The sequence below is a fragment of the Thrips palmi genome, unplaced genomic scaffold (assembly GCF_012932325.1).
Source record: "Thrips palmi isolate BJ-2018 unplaced genomic scaffold, TpBJ-2018v1 HiC_scaffold_5, whole genome shotgun sequence".
Classification (NCBI taxonomy): Eukaryota; Metazoa; Arthropoda; class Insecta; order Thysanoptera; family Thripidae; genus Thrips; species Thrips palmi.
Window position 1 is genome coordinate 12,693,718 of NW_023144632.1, and position 16,790 is coordinate 12,710,507.

The 16,790-nt window shown below is 53.9% G+C and overlaps 3 protein-coding genes across 7 annotated transcripts in view; 2 read left to right on the top strand and 1 right to left on the bottom strand.

Moving 5' to 3' along the window:
* The window catches only part of LOC117651061 (E3 ubiquitin-protein ligase RNF19B-like), a 33,922-nt gene extending 22,375 nt beyond the window's left edge, over positions 1 to 11,547 (top strand). For all 3 annotated transcript variants that reach the window (XM_034394786.1, XM_034394785.1, XM_034394787.1), the window contains exons 9-12: positions 9,020 to 9,465; positions 9,572 to 9,731; positions 9,819 to 9,950; positions 10,056 to 11,547. In XM_034394786.1, coding sequence (XP_034250677.1) covers positions 9,020 to 9,465; positions 9,572 to 9,731; positions 9,819 to 9,950; positions 10,056 to 10,493 — 1,176 coding nt within the window. In that variant the 3' untranslated portion in view covers positions 10,494 to 11,547. The remainder of the gene's footprint in view (positions 1 to 9,019; positions 9,466 to 9,571; positions 9,732 to 9,818; positions 9,951 to 10,055) is intronic.
* Positions 3,610 to 8,427, bottom strand: LOC117651064. 2 transcript variants are annotated; one of them, XM_034394792.1, is made up of 6 exons: positions 8,232 to 8,427; positions 6,559 to 6,711; positions 6,250 to 6,483; positions 5,744 to 6,088; positions 5,367 to 5,669; positions 3,610 to 5,276 (listed from the first exon to the last, which is right to left on the bottom strand). In XM_034394792.1, exons 2-6 carry the CDS (start codon positions 6,682 to 6,684, stop codon positions 4,986 to 4,988), a joined length of 1,299 nt encoding a protein of 432 aa, XP_034250683.1. In that variant the 5' UTR covers positions 6,685 to 6,711; positions 8,232 to 8,427; the 3' UTR covers positions 3,610 to 4,985. The 2 variants fall into 2 exon arrangements, with proteins under 2 accessions (XP_034250683.1, XP_034250682.1); XM_034394791.1 differs by lacking the exon at positions 8,232 to 8,427 and having other exon boundaries at positions 6,559 to 6,816.
* A 692-nt stretch (positions 11,548 to 12,239) lies between the features above and the next one.
* LOC117651067 (Krueppel homolog 2) lies at positions 12,240 to 16,612 on the top strand. Of its 2 annotated transcripts, none has more exons than XM_034394797.1 (6): positions 12,240 to 12,394; positions 13,125 to 13,280; positions 13,638 to 13,819; positions 13,909 to 13,976; positions 14,067 to 14,200; positions 14,320 to 16,612. In XM_034394797.1, exons 2-6 carry the CDS (start codon positions 13,126 to 13,128, stop codon positions 14,537 to 14,539), a joined length of 759 nt encoding a protein of 252 aa, XP_034250688.1. In that variant the 5' UTR covers positions 12,240 to 12,394; position 13,125; the 3' UTR covers positions 14,540 to 16,612. The 2 variants fall into 2 exon arrangements, with proteins under 2 accessions (XP_034250688.1, XP_034250689.1); XM_034394798.1 differs by having other exon boundaries at positions 12,300 to 12,323.
* The last annotated feature ends 178 nt before the right edge of the window (positions 16,613 to 16,790 follow it).

Below are 16,790 nucleotides of genomic sequence, written 5' to 3' on the forward strand. Positions count from 1 at the left end.
CCCCCTATCTCTGTCCCATCCTATTTGTCGCTCGCAACCCCCCCTCGTTTCCATCCCCTCTCGTCCTCGCTCACTTTTTGTATTATCACGGCTGTGTGCCGCTCTTGTTCGTTTTCTGCAGCGCCGATCCACCCCTCTTCCCCTTCCCCTCTCGTGCCTCGCTTGACGCGGCAGCGCGGCAGCGCAGCAATGAGATATTCCGGGAGGCAAGGTGATATTCCAGGCAGCGCTGCGGCTGGCTTGTCTCCCCCCGCCCCGCCCCGCCCCGCCCCGCCCCGTGACCTCAGCCCTACGGCCGCTTCCAGAGTGCCAGTCCGCTGCCTGACGTGGAGGAGACAATTAGTTCTCTGTGCGTTTACCGTCTGTCTGCACGGGAGTCGTCTCCGTCGGCGTCCGTTGCTGGCGGGCTTACCGCCAACAATGCAGCCAGGGCAGCGTAGTCGGCTTTGCGCGGTCGGTGGGTCGGAGCGGAGGGCGGGTGGGGCAGGGCACGGTTCGGGTCGGGTCGGGAGGCCACCATCAGACACAAAGCGGCTCCGGCTCTGGGCTGGGCTGGGGCACTGCCGGGCCACTGCTGGGGCTCCCCGATAGGGAACACGGCTTACCACTCCGATGATCGGTGACTCGATGCGCTGGCTGCTCCATCCCCAACGGCGCTCCGCCCCCACCCCTCGCCCCCTTCCCGCTCCCGGCCGGACTGCGCGCTGAGCGCCAGTCTTTCTTCCTTTGATCCCTCTTGCCAGAGGCACCCGCTCTGCGACCGCAGTGTTCTCTACGTGTGGACACGGCTGGATTTGGCGGTTCTGCCGAGGCTTGTGCCCACCTACCGACTCTTGAAAAAGAGTGGAGGGGAAAAGGGGGCGCTGCGCCTCTGCCCGCGATGGGTTCGCGTGCTCGCGTGCGGCGGGCTGGGCCCTGGACGAGGGGCAGGGCTTGGAGGAGCTCCCCGAGGCCCTGGGGCTCAGGGCGTCGCGGTCGCTTGAAGTGGAGCCAGCGGGGCCAGCAGAGCGACCAGCCGAGCGACCGCGACGTCCCTTCTTTCCCCCCGATTCTCGATTCTTGAGTCCCCCGGCGCCGTCCCGTCCGCCTGTCTGGAGCGGGCCGGAGCGCCCGGTATGATTTTCATCCGAGGCGCGATCGGTGGGGCGTGATCGGCAGGGGTAATGGCCGTGCCGACCCGCCGCGACCCGCCGCGACCCGCCGCGACCCGCCGCGACCCACCGCGACCCACCGCGACCCACCGCGACCCAGCGCGACCCAGCGCGACCTGCGTCTCACCTTCCAGGGGTGGCGAGCGAATTGGGTCGGGATGGGCAGTGGCGGGTAGGGGCTGCAGGTGGGGTAGGAGGCGGGCGCTTCCGTCCAAGTTATTGCTGCGGGTACCCGCCCGCGCCCCCACCCCCCGCCCCGCTGCACTCTCGGCCGCGCACGGTTTGGGTTCGCGGTGCGACGCGTAGTCGGTGGCGTGCACGGATGCCGCGTGACCACTGGCTGCGGAAGGGGAGGGGCAACGTTTTGATGGGTGGGTGGACGCCGTGGTCCGCGTGTCCTCGTGACAACAACGGTCGGCCGGCCGCCGCGCCGCTTGTCTGGCTGCACGCTCCGCCGCAGTCCGAACCCTAGTCCAGAGTCCAGTCTGCGGCGGAGTTGGGGCGGGCGTTAATCAGGTGCGTTCGGGCCGGAGCGGTGCGGCGTGCTGGACGAGGGAATTGCCGCGACAGAGTGGCGCCGCCCCCGCCAGCCGCCCCCGCCAGCCGCCCCCGTCGTGCACCGGCTCCGAAGCAAGCTCTGAGGCCAGGCGGCCAGGCAGCCAGGCAGGCCGTATTGATCGAGATGCTGGGGAGGGCTGCGTGCCGGCGCGGAACTGCGCGAGGCCGTGGTGTGGGGCGGGGCCGGGCGGGGCCGGGCGGGGCCTTGGTGGGCACACGCTTGGTACCTCCACTCCACCAGCTGAGCCTGTTGGAAGGGCCGGCCCGACGCCCCCTCGGGGCGGCGGCGGGCGGGGCGGTGCGGGGCGGCGCGTGGCGGCGTGTGGCGGCCCCGCCTCGCCAAGTCGCTTGTTAATGACGTCACGTGGCCCATCCCGATGATGATGAGGATGTACGACTTGCCGCTGCGCCTGCATCTTCCTCGCTCGGGTTGGCCCGCCGTCGCGCCGTCGCGCCGTCTCGCAACAACTTGAAGGCTTTCTGCTCGGCTCGGCTCAGACGGGTGTCTGGGCGGGGCGCAGCGGGGCGGGGCAGACTTCCCTGAAAGTTGTCCAAAGTTGTGCCGGCTGGCTGGCGGGGAAACGTGGCCTGGAGGTGTCGCTGCAACGCGGCCCCCGCGCCGCCCCTCTCCACCTCGGTGCTGGCTGACCGGGGCTTCCAGACAAGGAGCCTCATTGGGGCCACCGTCCGCTCCCCGCCCCTCCCCGGCTGATTCGGACCGTCTCTCTCGCACCCCTTCTGTGAGTGACAGAGAGACGGAGCGGCGGCAATCATTATAGAGGAGCAACTGCAGCGCATCGGTGTGGTCTGTGCGTGTCGCTGTGATTGCTGTAACTCAGTCGCCATCCCGCTGCCGGGCTGGGATGGGACAGGGACCTGGAAAGGGCTGCCGCCCCGACATCAACAAAGAGATCCATTTCGCTGGCACCTGACAGGAGTGTGGTGCGGCGGTGCCTGAGGCTCCCCCCTGCCCCCCCTTTTTCCCTGGGTCCGTGGTATGCGCGCTCCTTGGCAGCGCTGGAGAGAGGAGAGAAAAGGTAAAAAAAGAGCGAAACGCTGTTTAAACTTTTCAATATGCTGGCTCGCCGCCGCTCGCCGCGCTGTGTTCCTACCGTGCAATGCGGTCGGGGCGGAGGGACTGAGGGACAGAGGCTGAATACCTTCCCGGAGTTCTCCCCGCTTCGCCTCGGCTGCTCCCTGCGCCCTGCGCCCTGCGCCCTGCTCCCTGCGCCCCCAGCAAGCAAGGCCCCGCGCGGCCCTGCGCCCTGCAGTGCCCCCTCCTCGCCCCGCCCCGAATGGGATGCCAGGGCTATTCGCTGCGTTTAGCGGGGCTATCGGCTTTGCCGCCGGCGGGCGGCGCTTGGCGGCGCTGCGTGAGAGAGAGAGAAGAAGAAGAGGAAGAAGGGCCCGAGTGCCGTGGCGGCGGCGGAAGTCAATTTTCCAGATAAAGGATGGCCGAGAAAAAAAAGGGGTCTTGGATTCAAAAAAGAAAAGAATCATCAGCGGCCCCCTCCCCTAAAAAATAACCAAAAGCGAGCAACACTTTGTCGCTGGACTGAAAGGTCGTCGCGCCCCTCGCGCCAGGCCGCCTGCCTCACGATCTGGGCGATCTCGCCGAGCGCTGGGACGAGGTCGGCTCGTCTCAGCCGTGCAGGTGCAGCGGCATCCCGGGCGGCCCGCTCGCATCCCAGCGGAGCGCGGCGACGCCGTTCCACACCGCGCCGCGTGCCGCGCGCCGCGAGGACTTCCGAGTAAAGGGTCACGTGGCCGGCTGGGTCTGCTTGGCTTTCGCCGCGTTGTGACGCCACGGCGGCAGCGAGCAGTGTGGGCACGTGTTCGCGCTCGTGCGCGCCCTGGAGGGGTGGGGAGGGGTGGCGGTGTTTGGGTTGACAGATCACAATTCAATCGGCAACATTTCTGTTTATTCCGAAATTCCACAGGGGTTTCGCTTTACACAGTGTTAGTCCGTGGGTTTGGCCCGAAAACAGGAAGGCCAGCATGTTGCCATGATGCCGAACACAACAGTGCGGACGTCTTTATCATTTTAAAGACTTTGTAAAATGAAAAAGAAAACAGTGCTTACGCGGCCATTTAAAATAAATAAAGCTTTAGTTAACTTTTACAAGATAAAATATCGCTCCTGGCGTTTCCCTCCCAAGCGGACCGCGGAGGTCCGCGAGCAGTCTTTGTGCAGTCGCTGTGCCGGTCGCAGCCTCGGGGCTCGTTGCCTGGCTAGCCCCTCGGCGGCTCGGCTTGCCCCGCGGACGGCGGGACGGGCGTATCACAAGGCGTGCGCGTGGCGCGGCGCAGGGTGCCGAAAAAGAAACTGGTGCGGCACTGCGGCGTGCTCCCGCGGAGTCTCCGCAAAGAGATTCCTATTTTTAGAGGGATACAAATGGCACTGGCTTGTTGACGAGTCGCGGTGGCTGTTGTTCCCTTGCGCGAGCGGGGCGGCCGGTGGCCCCGCCCGGCCCCGCCCGGTCCGAGGCGCGAGAGCAGTCGGAGCGGTGCGTTGCGGTGCGTTGCGGTGCGGCCTACTTTCCGAGAGCGTTCCGGGACGCGGCGCGCGCCGGCGTGCTGCTCGAGTTTCGCACTCCGCGTGACCAGCATTCTGCAGTGCCGGGCCTGTTGGCAGTGTGCGCAGTGTACGCACGCCTGCAGTCCTATGGTGGACCCGGACACCCGGGCGCCTACAAGAGCGCCGCGCCCCGCCCCGCCCCGCACCGCCACGCTCTGACCACAAATCGGAAATGATACTTCCGCCGCCAGTCCGTCGTCCGTCGACATCTGCCAGCCTCTGCCAGCGCGCTCGCCGCCATTCTTTTACTTTTCAACTTTTTCACCGTTTTACTTTTTTTCAACTTCGGCAGGGTTCGGTCGGGTTAAACAGTGCGGCAAAGTCTTTGGCGAAGAATATCATTTATAATTTAAAGTAATTGGCGTCAGTCAGAGTAATCGATGAAAGAGAAAAAACGTGATACAATATCTGGCCCAACGTGACGCCTGCATTGCGCCGTTTCCTTTACATCTGCTGAGTAGTTAAACCTCAGTGACAATCATAAATTATTACTTCTTGTGAGTCGTACGAGGAAACGGAACGATAAATGGATTTGACGGCGGCGAGAGAGAGCATCCCTTTCGTCGGTGCGCCACACTCGAAACACTACACAGCACTGGCGCGCCTTTGCCCCTCGCTTGCCTCCTTTCGCCTCTCGCCGCGGGGCTGCGGGGGCGTCTCTCCCAACGTGTCTCTCTCACACACACTCGCTCATGCGCTCAGGCGTCGGGCTGCTCCACGGGGCTGAGGGGCTCCACGGCGTCCCCGCTCTGGACGTCGAGGGCGCCGTCCTGGTGCAGGTCGGTGAGCACGTCCAGGAGGCGCTGCTCGGTCAGGGGGTCCCCGATGGCCACCTCGACCGAGCCGATGCACAGCAAGATGGCGAGCAGCTTGGAGCGCTGCAGGTCCGCGTCGAGCTGGCGGCGGTCGTAGCCGTGCTCGGCCTCGATGTCCACGCCCAGGCGGCTCGCCGTGGACGTGAAGCTGCGCCAGTACGTGTCCACCAGGTCCTGGGGAGCAAGCACGGTGTTTATGGCAAGGCCGTTGTTGGCGCCCCCCCCCCTCTCCCCCCTCGGCTGAAAGGAAAGTTTTGCCCTTACCGTCTCGCTCTCGCGGCGCAGCGCGGTGGACAGGGAGCTGAGCAGCAGCAGCGCCAGGTCGTTGGTGGGCCGTGAGTACGTGGCCATCTGCCAGTCCAGCACGGCGCACGTGAGCTCGCCCTGGTCGCCGCCCGCGTCCTTGAACAGCAAGTTGTTGCACCAGAAGTCGGTGTGCGTGATGAGCGCCATGCTGCCCACGGGCGCCAGCAGCTCCGTCATCAGGGACTTGGTGAGCGGCCGCAGGCGGGCCAGGGCGCGCGCCACGGGCTCCATGCCGGGCCGGCGTCGCAGGAAGTCGTCCACCTGCCGACAGGGAGACAGTGAGAGTCGCGGCCGCTGGTCGTGGTGCTGACGGCTGACGGGCTGCGCGTTCTCACCAGCGGCATGCCCCGCTCCACCAGCTCCTGGTACGACTCGCTGGCGCGCTCGGCGGCGAACAGGAAGGGGTAGCGCTCGGACAGCGGCCGGCAGTCCGGGTCGCGCAGCTTGAGCACCAGGGTGAGGGCGTGCAGGCGGGCCACGCTGGTGAGCGCGGCGCGCGCCTGGTGCAGGTTGAGGCCAAGCGAGAAGGGCTGGCCCTTGTAGCCCTGCGCCTTGAGGTTGTCCAGCACCAGCAGGCTCTCTGGCGGCGCGATGTCCGTGGCGGGCGCGTAGCGTGCGTAGTAGCAGCGCGGGATGGGCAGCACCGAGTCGGGGTCCAGCGCCTCCAGGTCGGGCACCACCTGCAGCACAAAGCAGAGAGAGGGTCACGGCCCGCCCGGCCCGGAGCGCCTGCGGGCCGCGGGGTAGGCAGCCCAGCCCTGCGCGACAGGGCAGCGCGCCGGGTGGCCTATGCCCGACTTGGCGGGCGCTCTGCCCGGCGGCGCTGCCGCGCCAAACGCACCTTGGTGTAGAAGCTGATCTCCCGCAGATCGAACTGGGCCTCGGTGACGAAGAGGCGAGAGAAGGGGTCGCTGGGCAGCAGCTTGACCACGAGCGAGAGGGAGTGCGACGTCTCCTCAGCCTCGCGGCCGCGCTCGAGCGCCAGCAGCAGCTTGTAGTCCACGCCCACGGCCACGATGTCGCTCAGCACGCTCTCGCTCGCCGCGCACCCCGGCTTGACCGTGAAGTCGCCCACCTGTGAGCAAAAAGGACAAAAGTTAAGGTCGTGGGTTCGAATGGCGGCGCCCGATGACAAGCTCGAAGGGCCTACCTTGACGCAGAGCTGCTGGTCGGTGGCGTAGCGCTGGCGGTGGTAGCACCCCAGGACGTCCTCGAGCCACTCCTCGTTGATGGGGCACTCGTCGTCCAGGGAGCCTTCGTCCTCGCTGTCCGTCATGGCCAGGCGGGGAGCGTCGGCCAAGTCCTGCAACGCCGTGCAATCGGCGGTTATGTAGTCGTCGTTGAGGGGAGTGCAACAGACACGCATCGTATCGGAGTCCCTGTCATGGGGGCCCTGCGGGGCCGGGCCGGGCGGGGCGGGGCGGCTGAGTGGTCATCTTGTGGAGTGGTGGCTGCCCTGTCGTGTCGTGTCGGAGTGAGTGCCGAGCGCCCTCGCTGCATGCAGCGAAGCGAGTAAGATTGAAGCGCCATGCCGCCAGAGTCCCGTCCCTCCCGTCCGCCCCGCCCCACCCCGCGTCGTATCACCGGATTTGAACTTGGCCGACCGGCAACAAAAGCGGCCCGGCCGTGGCCGTCATGGCCATTCCGCTCCAGCCAAGAATGGAAGAATGTCGACGACGGCGAGCCCTGCCCTGCGCCGCTCCGGGGCACTTACTCCTCGTTTTACGTGGCGGGAGCGGCTGGAGCCGACTGGAGGCGATGGCGCGCGACGCCATGGCGACGCCGAGGTGGCGGGGTGCGGCGGGGGCCATCCTTAAAGGTTGCGCAAAGTGCAGCGTGCAGCGCCAAAGTGCAGCAGTGCAGCGGTGACGTCATGGCGTTGCCACAGTCACGGCGCGGCCGGCAATCACCGCCAGCCGGCGCCAGCCCCTGACGGAACGGAGCGGCGAGCCACGGCGCGGCACGGCGGCCGCATCGACAGGCCATGTCGGCCGGTCAATGCGGCCAGTGGAGTTTCGATGATTGATGCCCGGGTCCCTGGCCGCCTAGTCGACAGGCGGCCGGAAGCCCCCCGCCAGCGCCCCGCTGCGCGTCGTGTCCAGGCCTCCGGGCCTCCAGGGGGACTTGTCGCGCTCGTCGCGCTCGTCGCGCTGTCATGTCTGGCGTGTCCTTCGTCATCACCGCCTCGCTGGCAGGGCGCGAAGCCGGCGGGGCCGGTGTGCGGGGCGGGGGCGCCTTAAAGGTTGACAGTGCACACGGGGTGTGTACACTGACCAGCAAACAGCACTCAGCCCATCGATTCGAAAAGAGCGGGGATAAGCGTCCGGCGCGTTGAGCCGTTGCGCTGCCCGCAATAGCCTTTGTGGCGTACATCGCTCCCTACCTTGCCCCCCCCCCCCCCACACACACACCTTTGTCATTTTCTGCGAAGCGTTGGCAAAGTGAGCAAAGGGCTCTTTGTGCGTATCTTTTTAAAGAGTGCGCTTGGCTGGTCTCACTGGCCGGACGGAAATAGCACGCTGTCGTTGTGTGGTGCAGTGCCGCCTGGCCGCCACACCGCGCTGGAACGGGACGGGCGGCGGCGCCGCGTGTGCGGGGGGCACCGCGCTACACGGCGCTACACCACCACGACGACATGGCCACGGACAGGAAGTAGAGGCCTTGCTCCCCCGCTGCCAAGGTTTTGAGGGTTGACACAGCGTCGCAAACACGTCGCCGCCAATGCCAAGCTCCCCTGGAAGCTGTGTGGCCAACGTGTTGTGCGTGGGTTCGAGCCCCGGCAGCGCCGCGGTCTGCGGCACGGTGAGGCGTGGTTTTGTTTACCTGCAGGGAGGGGGGAAGGCTGGTGCTCCTCTGTCGTTGCTCCAGGGCGCCGGCTGGGGGGTTACTGTCTACAGCGGCATGGTAGGCCGCGGCGAGGCCAGGCTGGCCGACGTTGTGGTGTTTGCGGGGTCGGCGCGGGCTGCGGGGGCGTGCAGACCCGACGAGCCTCGCGTCGTGCTGCGTCGCGGCGCCTCCGTGCAGACCCACGTCAAGCCCAAGGCCCAGGCGGCTAGCTCGGTAGGGCGACTAGACTCGACTGGCGGGCCGCGGCGTGCCGCAACGCCCTGCCCTAGGCCCGCAGGCCTGCGCTGCCATGCCCCCGTCGTGCCCTGCGCGGCCCTGCGCAGTGGGGAAGGGGGGAGTGTGCGCTGCGCGCCCTGGATGCGCACGGCGAGCGCGGGGAACGCGGCGAACGCCCGCCTGGCCTGGTCTCCGCCCGCGCCTCCCCCCCCCCATCATTTTCCGGAGGGGGAGTTCATCGGTACCCTCGGCCGGCGTTTGACCCAGTGAGTCGAACAGAGCCTTGCCCCTTGCCATCTTCCTTGCCCCTCGAGCCGACTGACAGGCACTCACAGGCGAGGCGCGAGGCGGACAGATAAAATGAAGTCAGAGCCTTGGCCTCCCCTGTCCTACTGTCCCTGCCCCTTCGCGATTTCCAGGCCGAACAGCTTGACGTTCGCCCAGTCTAGCCCTAGCCCAGCCCGGCGTGCGTGCCAGTGTGGCGGTCCACCTGCCTCGACGAAGCGTGTCCGCATGACCATGACCCACCCCCTTGTGTCTGTTTGCAGATCGTGGCCTCCCCGTTCCTCGCCGCGCTGGCCGTGTCCATCGGCGCGCCGGTGCTGCTCTGCTACGTGTACGGCGTGGTGCCCGTGGCCATGTGCCGGTCGCGCGGCTGCGGCGTGCTGAACGCGGCGCAGTGGCTCAGCCTGGACGATCTGGACGGCCTGGACGGCGGCGTGGCGGACAAGCGCGCCGACCAGGAGCATGACGGCGTGAGCCTGAGCCACCGCGGTGTCGTCGTCAACCCATCCATCGGGGAGGTGTCCATCTCGATGGGCAGCGGCAGCCACCTGGAGCGGCTGGGCCGCGATGGCGACGCGGAGGGCGCCTTCGTGTACCCGTTCGGGCCGGACAGGGAGGACCAGTCCGTCAGCAACGTGGCCATCGCCGGGGCCAGCCTCACCGGGGCTAGCCTGGCGGGCTCCATCGCCGGAGTGTCTGCTGGACAGAGGTAAGAGTGTACAAGGCGCGGTCGTCACTCGGAATGCCTCTGCCCACGTACAGTCGGTACAGTGTACTCACGGTTCGCCCCTCGTGGCCCATGGCCCTTCCTGCAGGCTCGAGATCGTGGACGTGGCGCAGACGCACCGCTTCAGCATGACCAGTGAGACGGCCTCTGCAGCGACCAGCTTGTCGGAGAAGTCCGTGTCAGCGTCACTCAACGATGATGGTGCTGCTTCTACCAGAGCTCTCGCTGGATCCATAGCAAATTATAAGGTCGGTCGTTGTCAAGTCTTTCTCCATGTCTGTGATTTTATTTAAAAATTATCTTTTTATCTATTTTAATATCATCTTAATTTTCAGATGGATTCAGTCTCAGGAGTTGTAAGCGTTGAAGACACAATATCAGATTCCTTTGAAGAACTCGCTGCAGGTCCTGTTGTGAAGCGTGCTGATTTTTCTACAAATAGGCGCAGAACAAATCCAGACAGACAGGTAAGGCTGTTCAAAATGTATTAATGCTTGCCTTGATGTTAAATGAAAATTCTACATGTATTTTCTAATTGTTTGTGTTTCCTGTTTGGATTTGTTTTCATTCAGACAAGTGACACGGAAAGTGCTGGGAGCTGTTTTGGAGGCAATGAAGACTGTGTTTCTGTGGATAGAGTGCGGTTTGATGATAATGTTAGTTTCATTGAAGCTTCTTCTAGCCCAGTATCTGTGGGTAGTGTTAACATCAGGGCCAGTGAGAAAAATTCAGAAAACTCTCAGCCACAAACTGATTCTGTGCAAAGTCTCAGTTTGCCTTTAGGAGTATCCAAATCTTCAGGAGCATCTACAAATAGTGGAGAAGGTAAATTAACTAAGCCTTGTAAATCTACTGCTTTTACTGGAGTTGACTTAAGTGGCATTGAAATTTCAGTCGATGGCAAGCCTCTTGATGTTATTATTGAACCTAGCAATATGATGGGTTCCCTAGATGTCTCTATACCAATTAAAGTTGATCAACCAAGTAACCTAGAAATATCAACTTTATGAATTGTTTTGTCTTGTACATTACCGAAATACACTAGTTTAACTCTAATTGCAAAGAAAAATGAAAGTAAAAATTGTTTACATTTGAGTGCTCAGTGGGCTTGATTAGTTGCATTATGCAAATATTAAAATTCCTGTGTTCTCTTTTGTTTTAATGACCCTATGTGTTTCTACAGTGTTCAGAAGTAATGATGCGTCATTCATATTCACTGCTCAGCAAAAGTTTTCATTGTAAAACTTTCATTATTTCTGTTTAAGTCAGATGTAATGCTAAGTTTGAAAGCCATGCAGATATTGTATATCAAGACTGAGATGCCTGTCCTCATGGGGGCCTACGCACCCTCTCTTCTTGTCACATTTTTTTCATTGTCTTATATCTAATGTGGCAACGTTTCCAAACATTTTTTCATTTAACCTTTATGAATAGCATTATTGTTTTAATGTCTTTATTGTTCATTTTCCATAATTAAATTTGCTTCTTTAAGCAATAAACCTGTTTGTTTCTTTGTATATGATACAATAATAAACCCAACCCATTCAGAAATTGTAATATTTATGTGTATTATTATACCTATAATTTGTGATGTTAGATTTCTAACAATGTTACTTCCAGATATTATAGACTATGTGAAGATGTATATTTACTCAATGTGGTACCAGTGGTACCAGTTGGATGGTTTTTTGCTTGCAATCCAAATGTTAAAGTAAGTTTTAAATGCTTATTTTATTCTCAGTCCTAAGGTGTTTTATTGTAGATGTGCCCTGGAGGCTTGTAAGCTCACATAGTTTTTATTTCCTTTTTTTACAAAAGAAAAGTATCAAGGGAAACATACATTCAAATTTTGTGAATAATTTTTTTCTCCCAACTTTTGAATGTTTGTTAAAGAAGGATTATGCAAAAACTGAAGTTTTTGTAGAATTTTTTTGCTGTTATATTCATTAAGGTATTATTACCGAAGTTTAAATCAACTCTTGACTTGAGTTTCCCTTGATAAGTATTAAATTATTTGTATTGTCAAGTCTGTTGCTATCATTAAACATTGCCTGTATCAGCAGATTTATGTTTTGTGACATTTTCTTTTGCCCAATTCCCAATTCTCGATGGGTAAAAGAGAGGTGAAAAGGATTTTACCCTGGTTTTACCCTGGCTTTACCCCGGCTTTACCCCGCTAAAGCCAGAGGGAGGAGGAGGAGTTAAGCTGAATACACGGGACTTGCGCTAACAACTGAAGGCGGGGCAACAGAGAATCTGAACAGACCAGAACACCCACAATCAAAACTGGATTTGCAAAACACTGGGTTCCTCCTCAGTAATTGTACCCTCGGTTCAGTCGTTTGAGTAGTTACGTAATGCTCTTCGCGACTGCAACTTCATTTCTACACAATGCTTGGAGGAGACGGAAATGGGATGCATTGAGAACAATCGAGATGTTTCTCCATATAATGCTCTCCAGTAATCAATATGTTGTACAAGTAGGGGTTGACGGATACTGAAGCATCAGGCTTGCGCAGCGTTTAAAAATTAAGCGCTGCAAGCTAGCAAAGATGGCGCAGTATTGAAGTTGCCAACTTGATAAAACGAAAGACCTCTTCAATTTTGGTATAACCTGAGTTTCATTTACTCACCTTAATCAATAGAAACTCACGAAGAAGTAGTCAAGCAAAGCAAAATTATTGTTTTTCAAAATTTGGTTATCCCTTTTTTGAAAGCAAAGCTAGATTGAACACGTGGTGATCCTACCGTTGGGTTTTTGGCAGGTTTGTGCCTCTTCATATCCGCTTTCCTTTTTTCTTACGTGAATCAGCGAAGTTTCTCCTCCTCCTGTGTCGCAGGTAGTTTGAGTTCCATACTGGTAGTAGGTGCTTCGTGTCGTGTCGTCCGCTTTGTGAAGAGAAAGCTCCAGGTTAGAAGCGTTTGATTCATGAATATTTTCCGCACCGTCTTATTTACGCTTTTAATGACTGCATGAAACGTTCATTGATTTGTTGGTTGGTTAAGAGTCATGGCAACTTGTTCACTTATTGGGTTCGGCAGGATATTGCTGTCGTCATGTCTCTGTTATACCCATTTGCGGTGGTCTTAATGGCTATTCTTGGTGATTTTTGCTGGAATTTTTTAGTTTCTACTTCAAAACGCACCTGTTGTCAAATATGGTTTCTACCTTGAGTTCATGCCTTTATGTCGTCCTCAAAACTGGGATGCTTAATGTTTCATAATCAATTTTTTTTAATGTAGACATATTTTCTTTTGGGTTAATTTTCCTTATGTTTAACGTACTCTCTTGGCCCTTGATTTTGTTTCAATGCATACAGTAATAGGTAGATCGCTTGTCATGTGTTTAAATATCATCGCATGTACATTTTCGTCACAAGAGTTATGCAGTTGTCCTATTTGTGCAATTTAAGGTGAAAATTTAAGGTGATAAAGACTTCTTTTTACTTTTATTCATATCTAGTTTTTGTTTGATATAATGCACTTCCATTTCTACACTGATAATGACTGGCACTTTCTCAATAATTGTGCACAAGCATTGTTACAGTTGCGACAATGCTTTTCAAAAGATAAGATTAGATTAACAGAATGTAATATGCTTGAGTAACGATTCAATGACTGTCCTTTACCTATGTTTCCAGAATGGCTGACTTCGCTACGGGTGGTGTTCATCAGCAACCAAAGGGCTGGGACGCCCTTCGAAAGCATGTTTTGCAGTATAAAATTGATGTTGCCTTATGGGCAACTCGAATTGCAACATTGGTGTTTACCATAGGCTACTTCATCCCTTTATTTTGGTAAGAAGTTTCATTATATTATGTTGCATTTGATAACAGTGCTGGTACTGTCCAGTGTGAATTTTGTTCAGATCGATTGGGAGTCACTTTGAAAATTGAAACTAATGCCAATCAACCTCCAGTGTATAAGGCTTAAAAAGAATCTTTCATTTCTTTGTGTTTCTTTTTTTTATTTTCCTCTTGAGGGTCGACATCTCTATGCCTATTGATGCCAGACTGGCTGACCTTGAGTCTAGTGTTCAGGGGTTTTGATCTTTTTTGGGTGTGTTTTGTTTTCTTCTGGTTATGCTCAAAAGTCAAAAGTCACCTCTCTTATCAATTCTCAATGGGAATATTACAGTACTGAATTTCTTACAGGAATCCTTACAATGCATACTACAAAGCATTAATGGCTAATGCTGCCACAAGTGCACTACGTCTACACCAGAGACTGCACCCAGTTTCTCTGACTAGGGAGTTTTTGATGCGACTTCTCACTGAAGACAGCTGCCATTACCTCTTCTTTTGTATTATTTTCCTCTATGTGCCACCTGTTACACGTATCCTTTACTGCTCATTACAGTGTATTATTATTTATTCTCATTTTTAGAAAAATGGTCCATTTGTTTAATCCTTAATTCTGAGACAGTGGTCCTGCTTCCTGTCTCTCTATTTGCGCTTCTGCATTCAGCAAGTTACTCTCTGCAGCTTCTTGATGTAAGTTTCTTCATACATTTTACTATAATCATAGCATGCCAATCTCCATGTGTTTTTTAAAATTTGTATTGAATTTTTCTCTTGTCCTAGACCCTTGGCCAAAATTCCTGGTGGGGTGCTCGTCTTGCCATTTCATTGGTGGAATTCCAGTCAAGAAACATTCTCCGTTTGATTTCATTCTCTGAGATTTTCCTCATGCCGTTCACCGTTGTCCTTATTCTGATGTAAGTTGTTGCCTTTGGTTGTTGCATCATTTATTGTTTGAGTATTTTTGTAAATATTAAAAGCAATATTGTTATTTTATTATTACTTTTATTAATATTCTCATGTTATTTTATTTTAGGGGCCGTGCTGGACTTCTCACACCTTTCATGTACTATCAGTTCCTGCTCATGAGATACCGTTCCAGGCGTAATCCATACACAAGGAACATGTTCCTGGAATTGAGGGCTCTTCTAGAAAATTTAGCTAACCATCCCTCTGCCCCCGGGTTTGTTCGTAATTTGATCATGACAATTGTGGCATTCACTTGCCGCTTGGCCCCTGAGGTGCCAGCTCAGTAGACAGATTCATGACAGTATGATCAACCATCTTTATGCTCCGTTCCTTTCAAAAGTACAGGTTTTTTCTGTTTTTCAGTACCATCTCCCGAACATCTCCCAAAGCAAAATTGTTTTATTTTTATTATTGTGCATTACACCAGCAGTTAAGAATATCTAAATAACTGTTAAAAAACACATTCAAATATTCTGTGATAGTTATAAAAAAAAGATTTTTCTCCAACCGTTGTTGACATTTCCCTATCGAAGCACATTTCTTTTTCTTTCATGGAACTATTTCATTAAACTTTACGCGTATCAGTTCCCATTTTTAATTAAGGGTTGATTTTTACTGTCCAAATCCTATCAATGTTTTGCTCACTCTTTTCCACTCAATGTGGTTATTAGACTGTTTTTATGTTGTTACAAATTTAGTTTCCCTGTGAGATATCATGTCAATGCCTGAGGACAAGCTGGACCTTTATTTTGAATGTTTTTAGTTTTCTGTAATTGGCTGATATGTTTTCTGTTTACGTTGTACAGTTAATCACAATAAACCAGGAGAATGCATTGGCAAAGTGGACCAAGTAAGATAGACTGCATTTTCTTTGAGTAGTGTTACAATGTGAATAGTTTCACAAATCTTTAAGAGTCCTCTCTTTTTGCTCTTTTATTTTCTTGTTCTTTGCTTCTGTGGTTTTGGAACATATGTTTTTGACTTTTAATTTTTTGTTTTGTTGCAATTAGTGTGTAAGTTATTTTTATGTGCATGGAAGTAGTTCTGAGATTACCTTGCTAGGACAGAATTCTCTTTGTCAGTAAAAACTTTGTTTACAATGAACGATAATGAATGTATTGTTTGCTTGATTTTGAGCTCTCAGGGTTATGTTGTGAATGTGATTCTTTACGAGCAAACATCAGTATTCTCTTAGTTTGCGAGGTACATAGCTGGTGCCTTGTAAGTCTGTTTGTTCTGTAGGTTATATTACAATTTACTCTGTCTGAGATGAAATTGCTGAATGCTGGTCCCATTCATTTCTTTTCCTTGAATAACTGCGGAAAGTGTTCTGCTCGATTTTAGCTAGTCTGGGAACAGGAAATTAATTTTGCAATGTTTGGGTTGTCACAAATATAATCTTTACTGTGATCACTTATGTGTACTTGATTTGTAATTTCTTGTTCTGCTGTAATTATTGCATTTTGTGATGTGTTCTGTTCTACACTTTTTTTCTGTTCCTTTGAAGAGCTACATTTTTGGGCAAGGTATGGCACAGGTGCAGAATTTTTTCTGTGGTTACTTGATAAGCTTACATTTTCCTCATCTTGCCATCCTGCCTCTAAAAGTTTACAAATTAGTTGGTTTGTTACAAGATCTATAATCTGCATTTGAATTTTTTTCATTGAAGAACAAATTAGGTACTTGTGATAGTTAGATTTCATTTTTTCTTCAGAGGTGTCAACCCTGTAGTTTTATAAGATGGGTGTTGAACACTTACACACTTCACTAATTCCTGTTATTGACCTTGACTGAGAGAATGTTCTTAGTAGATGTATATGTAGATGCTTTACTTTGAATACTGTCTTTTATACAAGTGTGATACCACTGCAATGATTTGTATGTACATCAATTCAACTTTCATTTGTCACATTTACGCATTGTAAGATTCTTTGTTACCATCATGCAAGCATAGAATATTAATTTTAAAAAAACATATTAAGAAAGCCGAAAATCAAATTTTCAAAGTACATAGGTCATTGGGTGTGTTAATTTTGTATCCTTATACTCGCTGACTTTGTTTCTTTTAAATGTGGTGACAGTCCCATTGACTGGACCTTGCGGTACTTTCTTTCTTTCTTCATTAACATCTTATTGGCCTAATTTTTGGGTTCATTTTTTATTAAATAAACCTATGCTGCTCCTCGTTATCCATCTCCAATTGTAAGTAAATGGGTGTATAAGTCTGGTCAAGGACTAATCTGCATTTAAAGATCCTCTGTAAAAGCGGTCTGAACTTTGCACCATTAACAGGCATTTTTTGGATAGACTTTAAGTGTTCTACTCCTGTAAATAAAGGACGGTACTTGGTGTTTAACATATGTTTTGTTTTTCTTTTCTTTTCAATGTGTGCTTGTCTGCCATGAAGGGAACCCGGGTCATCCCACCCATGAGATGGCTCATCGAAGATCCCAGTGAGCTACTTTTACACACCTTACAGGCTCGACCCATAAAGGCCTCATCGCTCTTCTTCGAGGCAATAAGTGTTAGAGCTTCAAG